General features: G+C 40.0%; 1 protein-coding gene across 1 annotated transcript in view; it reads right to left on the bottom strand.

The window, feature by feature from the left end:
* The window catches only part of LOC108572371 (protein kinase C-binding protein NELL1-like), a 75,657-nt gene extending 66,968 nt beyond the window's left edge, over positions 1-8,689 (bottom strand). The window contains exon 1 of the mRNA XM_017934603.1: positions 8,509-8,689. Coding sequence (XP_017790092.1) covers positions 8,509-8,620 — 112 coding nt within the window. The 5' untranslated portion in view covers positions 8,621-8,689. The remainder of the gene's footprint in view (positions 1-8,508) is intronic.
* Positions 8,690-9,678: the final 989 nt, after the last annotated feature.

The raw sequence follows: 9,678 nt of genomic DNA on the forward strand, positions 1-9,678 counted from the left end.
GAAACCTTGTCGATCCCCCTGCTGCCTCTATACCAACGATAAATCTCTCCGTTTCTAATCCCATTCACAAATATTCAACGCAAACAACCACCATCAAAGGACCGTCACCTTGGTCCCCCTCGAAGCTCACCCCACCCATCCATCCAACGTACTACAACAAATCCTCCCCTAACTTTTCACCGGTGACACCATAAATCTTTACTCTCCTGGATCGTTGTTACGCGCTTCCATTTAATTGCTCGCGTTCTTGCCCCACAAAGAAATAACCTCCTACCCGATGTATTGATGTAGAGGGTGACGAATTTTCTAAACCGATTTTCTCCGACAAAGAAATTTCTTTTACTGCTTTTTTTTTTACTTAACTTCGGTGAAGAAATGTAATTTAAATCACGTAATACTTTCTATACGATCATAATGGACGTTCTAATAATCATGAACGGCAGCGTGCGTTGCAAACACCTGCGAACCCACGAAAAACTAGGAGAAAAAGACAATGAGACTGGGTGCGAGTGTTTATGGTGGCACGACCGGTATATGACAGCTGCTGTCACGGCTGGTGCTCTGACCATGTGCTCGACGCACCCCCATTCGCACCACGATCATGCAGCGAGCATGGTTTCCTTGCTGAAATTCTCGATGCTTCGAGAGTATTTGTGGTCATCGATTTTTTCGGTGAATTGGTTTGACAGCAAGGAATTTTTTTTAAGGCTGTTTCAGCGGTATATGGGAATATTTCTGGTGAATATAATTTACGGCAAATTGAAGAGAATGAGAAAATTTGGGAAATGAGAAAATTTTCTTTGAATTATTTTAACTACTGCAAAGATAGAAGAAGAAATTTTATCGGGGATGATTTGTATAGGAAATTGAAGCTTGATAATTATCAAATAACCTCATAATTAACCTTCCAAAAATCTTAACCTACAATTACTCTAAAAAATTCCAGAAAAATTCAACTATTTTTCAATATAAACATCCATCTTCAATTTTCATGTAGCGACAGAAAATTAAGTTATAAAAATTTATAATTTCATAAATGGATCACAAGATAATTTCAAAATCAATAAAAAAACACGTCGACCATGCACAAAGCGGTTCAAGCTGCGTTTTCATTTCGAGGTCACGTAAACCTACGATTCGGCAGCCGAATTTGGGTCACTGTCTTTTATACAGGCGGAAAGGGTTGCCCTTTATTATTTTGAAACCAGTTCAGAGGGGACCTGAGCGACGCGACAATGGAAGAAGAATCGTATCCCTTTCGAATAGAGTGAAAACCACGATGACAGGTACGATAATGCCTCTTTTAGAAAAAGTGGTACCCCCCTTATGCAGCATGGCAAAAGTTAGACACTTTTATTCCCTCTGTTGAGATTCCAACACGCAGGTATTTTCATTTTTTGACTCATAGTGTCAATTTTACGAGCGTTCACTTTTTAAAAATATTAATACATTTTTAATCGCTCGAATTTAAATTTTCCAACTGATACTCGTACCATGTAACTGAAATCAATTAGTAAATGTATCGATGTGAAGAAAATTAATTAAAAGTACACTAGTATTCCTCTTACTTTATCCCAATTTTCTATCTAACCTATAAAAAAAAGATGGACTTGGAGAAAATTACGTGGAAATATTAATGCATTAAATGAAATTAGGATGTAAATGTTTTCAGTACTTTTCTTTCTGAAAAATGATACATTAATATTCGAATCATCGATGAGGGACTATTTTCACGATGTAGAACGTTTCTAGAAGTGCTGACAAATCGTTGGAAGTTAAGCTCAAGCCGACCTGACGTAATTTGAAGTGACGCCTGCTGACACGATGACTGAACGAGACGCGCGTGCTGTCTCAATCGACTCGATTATACAACAAAAATTCTATAACTCGAACGTATGAAACCTTCGCGTTTGCAAATTGAAGCCAACGAATCAAAATATTCCAGTCACGATTCCACTTTTACTTTCGCTGAAAATTTCGGATGAAAATTAAACGATTGTATCCCTGACAAATGGAAGGAAATTATAAAATACACGTGAGCGAATATAATTGCAGGGTGAAAGGAGATTCTACAATCATGGCGTGGGAAGCTTGCGTGCTTCGTTGCTCTTAACCTATACATCTGCGAGTGCGAGGGAATCGAAAAAGAACGAAGAAGCAAATAACCCCAAAAACATTCAGAAACGAAACAATATTTCATTCAGTTCCACGTTCAACGCTGCTATTACGCTATTTTCTTTCACTCACACTCAAGATTCTTATGCTCGATGCTAACAATCTTCTATAGCCATGAAGATAGTCAACTTTACAAATTTATGCGCGAATACTTCTTTCACAGCATTCTTTAATCTCCCGAAACAATTCCAAAGGAAGATATTTTAAACATTCGTACCTTTGTAGACGTTCTAACCTACAAATAGATGCTTCGGAACACCCGTGGCGTTGACCATGAAAGGGGACGATTTTCCATAAAAGAGTGACACTAAATTACACTGTGGTTCACGTGTAAATGTACCAGTTTCACAAAGTTCATAAAAATTCGTACGAAATTAAGGCTTATTCACACTTCGAACACGTATCTAATCGCGAACTATTATTACCGGTTGAATTATGCTTGTCCACCGATTTACTGACACTGTAGACGGAAGCGCACAATGATCATACTGTGAATGTACGAAACCATAACAATAAACAGCTCCCATTGGTCGGTGGTCTGGCGCCTGGTCGCGCACAAAGGCCGCCCTTAAGCGTGTCGCGAAAAGTTCAAGAACAAGGAACATTTGTCGGTCACCGTAGACACTTAATGACTGCTCGTAATCTTTGCCTAGCGATTGAAATATTGCTCGTAATTGTTTGTGAAAAACACCGATTTATTTGCCGAGTTTACAGCCGTGCAGTGTTTGTCATAGAACGACTGGTTTTACCGTAAAATTGAGGTTAAGTAGGTGTGTTTCATTGTGAAGAATTACATGTGACAGTTTTACGTTATCTGTGATTTATGCTGATTCAGTGATTTATAGACTGTTTTTTTTAAACAATAAAGTTCGTATTTGTTGATGTAATTGATCATTGTAAGTTATCAGCAACCCACGTGGTAAATGTCAGAATGATATTGCAAAAGAATATTCACAAAGTGTTAAATCATTCAGCTTCGTTGAGTTTTACATCGTTGAAAAGTTCTCAAAAGGTTAGCTTAGACATTCTATGTGCATTTTCGACAATGTTTTGTTGGAAAAACAGAATTTCCGTGAACACGTCGAGTTTTGGCCGAGAACGAGACCGCCCGCAAGAACTTTTTGGAATGATAAATGCAAAACAACTGCAGGGAAGCACGTCGAGAAAGAGAGGGAATCGAGAGCGTCGAAACGTGTAAATATTGTTCCATTCGAACTGTTTTCAGCGGGATTTCTAGGGAAAAAATTTCCTCTGAAAACTTATCTCAACTATGTAAAGTTAAGTGACCAATGAATAATTTATTTCGATATTTATGAGTGAAGTTTAGCGACCTTGATAATCGAGACAGTTCTGCCAACTGTTCGAGGAAATTACTTACTTAAAATAAATAATACCTACCTAGTTCTTAGAAATTTTGCACTGTAGTACTTGTAAATAGATAAACATCTATTTTAACGTATGATATTGTTAATTTAAAACGTAAAATTTCGTAGAAATCTTTTCAAAGGTCCTGTACAACTGAATCCAAGTTGAATTGCCAATTTACTAAACAAGATAACACATTAAGAAATTGTGCTCATAAGAAATTATAAATTATACGTTAATTACCAGATGCACACGTGATGTATTTGGTATTGATCTATCACTAAAGGGGCCAGGATCTAATTTATGATAAAATAAAATCGGGAAACCGGCTCGTGTCTCGTAAGATAGGGGGAACAGTGATGGTCTCTGACTCACCCTCGGTGAAAAAGAATTATGAGCGTCGAATGTTCTGCTTCTCATAGAAATCCCGGGTTTTTCTTAGAAGTCCACATTTACCCGCGTTTCAAGGGAGCACATGCGACGGTGAAAGGAACCCCGCTTATAATCTAAATGCTTCGATTGCGCAATGCTGATAGGAAACATGACGGATATGAAGGGAGAGACATCTATTTATACTTCGCGCCACGTCTAGGGAATTCAAAATGATTTTCACCAAAAAATATCCCTAATTCATTCACACTGTCCTAAAATATTTGACATTCATAAAAAGTAGATAAAAATGAAGGATTTTTCAGGTGGTAAGTGGAGGATATTAATTAAAAAAGAATATTAGAAGACATATTTTAAGGGATAATATTGTAGGTTAAAAAATTACCATGTATGGGGAATTTTTTAAGAGTTCCAATTAAAAGATAACATTGAATGAAATGAATAGAAGAAGAGTATTCAGATCAGATATACTTTCAGGAATAATATCGCATATTAAAAAATTATCATTTATTTTGGAGAATATAATATTGTATTATATTTTGTGTAATAATTTGTAGATTAAGAAATGCGGTACTGCTCTTCAATGTTCGATATCTATTATTTTAAGAGCTGCATTAAGATCAAATATACTTGTACTTTTACAACAACAACAAAACCTGCATAACAATCCCATCAATAAACATATACAAAATTTTGATTTGAATCAACTAATTATCTCTTTCAATTCCAGCTCGCTGCAGAACCATCTAAAAAGAAGCACAGCGAAAAAACATTCTCTGCAACTATACAGCCTCAACCCCCTCCACAGCGTGGCTTTGCAAACTTCGCACGCCACACGGTGTCTATCGATCAGAGGCCGTCCAGAAAATGATGCATTACGTAAAACTTCTCTCGACTTCTCTCCGAGCCACATGTTCCAACGGAATCATCTCCGACGACCCTGTAGGTATATACCCCTGTTCAAACCCTCGATATACTCCCAAGAGAGAGATAGAGGCACTCTCACGTCTCATCTTCGCCCTACTATCACCAAAAAACGAGCAAAAATTTATCGCGGCCAGGTGACGGCGTGGCGAGAAACGACGCAGAAAATCTATTATATCCGACGACGATCCGTGAACCGTGTACAAGAGAGAGAGACAACGATATATAGTTTGCCGCCTGTCTACGATATCTAAATTTAAGAAGTGGCACCACCGCTGTTTCCTTCGATACGATTCGTTTCTGGGGACGGCCACGTTCCTTGTAAATCGTGGAAAACACGAAAGAGGAGGGAAACGGGAGAAGCGGGAGAAAAAGATGGAAGAAGAATTCAAAGAGTCGATCGAGGTAGAAATAGACGCGATAGACGAATAGGAGGAGGATAGACATGAGGAGGTGGTAAAAGGTAGAAGAGAGAAAAAGTGTGTGTGTGCGTGCGTGAGGAGCAGATACCGCGGAGACGAGTAGTGGTATGCGAAAAAATACACTCTTGGCACTTGGCTTCGGCAGACGACGAGATAAATAGCGCGCGTGGGTGCGGCTCGTAGATGTCTACGGGCCACACGCCACGTTTCCACCGGAACGACTCAGCCACGAAGACCGAGAGAATGAGAGGGAGCCGAGGAAAACACCGGAGGTGGCCGACGACGCGCACCTCGAACAACGCTTTCCACGGAAAATACCGTTTTCCCCAGGCCTTTTGTCGCTTTCACCGACCATTGTACCTACCGTGGACTTTGTGTGCCATACTCGTAGACTTGGCACTGTTAACGAGTCTTTGCGGATGCTTCCTAAGGATCATTTCTTCAAGTTGAAGAACCAAAGGGTTCGTTCTCAAGTGAACGGTCAAGCGGAAAGTTTTAAAGGGGATGATGGAAAATGTTTTCGAATAATTATTAAGATGCTTCAAGTAACTGGGTTTTTGGGAAATTGAATTATGTATGTATCGAAATTGAATTGAAGTATGTATCTTCTCAGTGGTTAATTTCGGATGATTAAACAGGTACACGTTAAAATATTTAATTGTAGAAAAATATCTCTAATCTTCCTCGAGTCGAAGAAACACTTTATTCACTTAATGAAAGTTCTATTATTAAAAACTGTCGTGTACCAACGGTGGAACATGTTAAGGCGATTAAAAAGAGAATGTTAATCAGTTGTTTCAAGTTAGTGTTTAAAAGGTTATGAATATTTTTTTTTTTTTTTGTTATTGGGTGAATTAGTGGAAGATAAAGGTGTTCTAGTTTCATTAATATACGTTTTAATAAAGGAGGAATATATTCTAAAAGGTATTCGTTGAAACTGAATATTCCAGTGTTATATCTTTTTATAACTTCCTAAATTGATTGATACAAGGTGAAAAAATTCCAACCCTATTACTATACATTTTTATTACTGAAAATTTTATTCGAGAAAGATTTAGTACATAAGAAAGACACTGATTAATTGTCTTAAATTAAAGATTTCTATGAAAAGGATTCTACCAGTACTATCCAATTACTTCAGCTCACTTCGAGCATTAAAATTTCACCTAAAATTTAGATTAATTAAGAACTATTCAATTCACACAAAAATCAAAGGCCAACTAAAGAAAGTGTCTCGCATTAATACATTTCTACGACATATCCGTGGTGAATTAAAACGAGACCTCGATAGAAGTGGCTGGATGGTGCACGAGGATCAACCAAAATCGCGAAAATGGTGGAGTAGAGGCGTATCTCGCGCAACAGTTTCCTCGACACCGGATTTTGACGCAATGCGTCACATAGTTACTGTCACCACTCGCCACTTGACTGTTCTCCGAAGAAAAAGTCGACCTAAAAAGCGCTGAATGCACACCTAGCTCGTCTTCTACCTCGTCTGTCTGTCTTTCTCTATATCTGTCTCTGTCTCTCTCTTAATTAATCTCGCTTAATTTCTTCCAATTCTTCTCTTTTTTCTTCATCATCATGCGAGACGAATAAAACGAGACCAAGGGGAAAGAAAGAATAAAAGGAAAAGAAGAAGGAAAAAAGAACGAATGAAAAGATGACTACGAGGGTGGGCGAAACGTGTAGTGACGAATCGCGAAACGGAGCAGCAGCATTTTAATAATACACGTATCTGCATGCTCGAGTGGACACGTTGCAGGCGCCAACATGCCGTGAATATTTCTCTTATTTGCCCGACGGACAACCCGTGCTGTTTACTTTTCGTGTTTCGACCAGGTGGACACTGTGCCTCGCGCTTTTCGACAACACTTCGTGACTGATACGACGTGCCTCTGAGATACCCCTCGGATCTTCCACCCCTCTGTGATACACAGCTCCCTCGTGAATGCCCTTGCAGAGCAAATGCAATTAGAATTTTTTTTTTTAATATTTACACCGGTTAGAAATGTAGAGAAAATTCTGCTTGAAGTTGTAACCTGTTATATAACTGTTTTCTAGTAGTGGAAGTTATAAAGTGAACCATAAGGAAGACATGTGATGACCTAACCAATGAGGTACAAGGCGTGGTCGAGCGGTAAAATATAATACAATTGTTCAACCTAACTTTGATTCAATGTACTTCAGGTATTTCAGAAGCTGTCGTATTGTTTATATTGGATTTAGAAAGTTAGGCTATAATAAAATAAAGATAAAGTATTTTCTACGTCGTGAATAAATATTCTTTTATTGAGAATGTAGCGACTTTCACATGCTACATGTTGCAATACTGTTTCGCGACTAAAAATAAACCATTCGCGAAAAGGCTGTATAATTTTTCTAAATAGCGATTTCAAAGTAACATACGCACACACACACCCTCAAGAATTAATCTCATCTACCAATTTCGTGAAGAAACAGTAAAAGCACAACTACAAAGACACTTAATCGATATAAAAGAAAAAGTTCACTTCATGGATAAAAAAAATACAACGTTTTAAGGCTGTGCAAAGTAAGATCGCGAAAGGGGTGTCGCTCGCGGTCCCCGTGGTAGGGGAAGTGGCCTTGAGCGGCGATTGATTTCGCACAGGCTATAGCCGTCCTATTCCCGAGAGTTCTCGCTTAATCCACACCCTTTAACCCCTTGCCTTATTCCGTCGAGTTATTCTCGTGGTACAGATTATGCTCGAGGTACGTCGGAGGCAATTGTATCAGTGATAGAATTTCATTTTAACTTTGATTTAAATATAAACTACCCGTGATACATTGGGTCGGTGCAAAAGTTCGCTCGCTCACTGTCAGAAACCTCCCTATTATTATAAAGTAATAACCACTCGTACCAGAATTTCATTTCTCAATATTAATTGGATATTAATAGTGCATATTAATCGGAACGAGGGAACATTCACGAGCACGAAAATTCTAAATTCCATTTATCCAATCTCAACGAAATACGAACCTAAGTCTTCGACTCGTTCTTTCTTCAGAATAACCAAACTGTGCCCAAAAGCAAAGTGACAAAACCTACCAAAGACCCACAAAGAAAACCTAATTCATACTGTCAGATATTACCACATCTACCAACCTTCACACCAACCCAATACTTCACTTAGAACACTCGCAACCCCCAAGAAACTTCGAAAAGAATAACGTAACATAACCCTTTGATGAAAAGAAGCATGAAACTTACCAGGAGAAACGGCGAGTGCGAGGAAGGCAGCGGCAGTGGCGAGCAGCAGTATCCTAATCGCGTTTCCGCCAGTTCGTCTTCTTCCTGGCCTCGGTGCCCCGTGGCAAACCATTCCAAATCCATTTTTCGTTCGAACATTGAGGACCACGTATGCCGGTTCGTCCACCTCACGTTGGAACAGCCGTTCCTCCTCGGCGTCAGCGTCGTCCGCGACGCCGGGCGTCGCGGCAGCAACGCGTCTCCGTCTCTGTGGTCGTGGTGATCGCGGCTGCTGAAGGTCGCTGGCACTGCGTCACCGGTGGCTGCGCTCGTCAGCGTATCCTCGACGCACCTCCGCGTGCTGTACCAGCGGCGTCCTTACCTACGACAGCCAGCGAACTCAGGAATCCGCGAGGCATCACCACGACCTGGCTCGAGACTGAATCCAGAGACACCACCGGAGCACACGAATTTTCAATTCTCACCAAAATCACCAAAAAAATTCTTCTTCAGATCCTCCCTCTTTTGTATACTACTAACAGTTTCTTTCTTATATGGAATTTTATCATACGAATTTTCTCTTTGTTTATTTAAAGGAATATTTTTAATTCTTTCGTTGTATGTATATATATATATATACCTATACAGATATATATATACTACTTTATGTCTTTGCACAACGATTCTTCCTGACGTTTGTCATCGTTTTCCTCAATAGAATCGTAAAGTGAGAGAAAAAACTGAAAGGAAAAAAGAAAAAGAAAAAAAGGAAAGAACCGGGAAGGATCGCGTATAAAGTAGACACGGTATCACCCCCGACGGAACTCGACTACAGAGCTGCTTGATGAAGAGGAGGCACCGCGTGCACTCGTGCGCCACGCACGGTGGTGGCCACGTCGTCGTGGTCGTGGTCGTGGTCGTGGTCGTCGTCGCCGGAGGGAAGAAACCCTCTAAACGAAAAAGCGTACACGCTATATTACCGGCGACACGTCGCGGCTCTCTCGCTTGTACGTGCACGAGTGTGCGGTCCCGTGCGTGTTAAGGGAGCAGCGTAAAGGGTTCGTCGCACTCCTTGCTTCCCTTTCCAGCCTTTCGTAGTTAGAGAGACCCTTCTTCTTTCCTCCTCCTCGCCTCTCTTTCCTCCTCCACCTCGTCAACAATGACGACGACAAGCGGTGATATGAAACGAAT

This window comes from Habropoda laboriosa, unplaced genomic scaffold, assembly GCF_001263275.1.
Source record: "Habropoda laboriosa isolate 0110345459 unplaced genomic scaffold, ASM126327v1 scaffold65, whole genome shotgun sequence".
Classification (NCBI taxonomy): Eukaryota; Metazoa; Arthropoda; class Insecta; order Hymenoptera; family Apidae; genus Habropoda; species Habropoda laboriosa.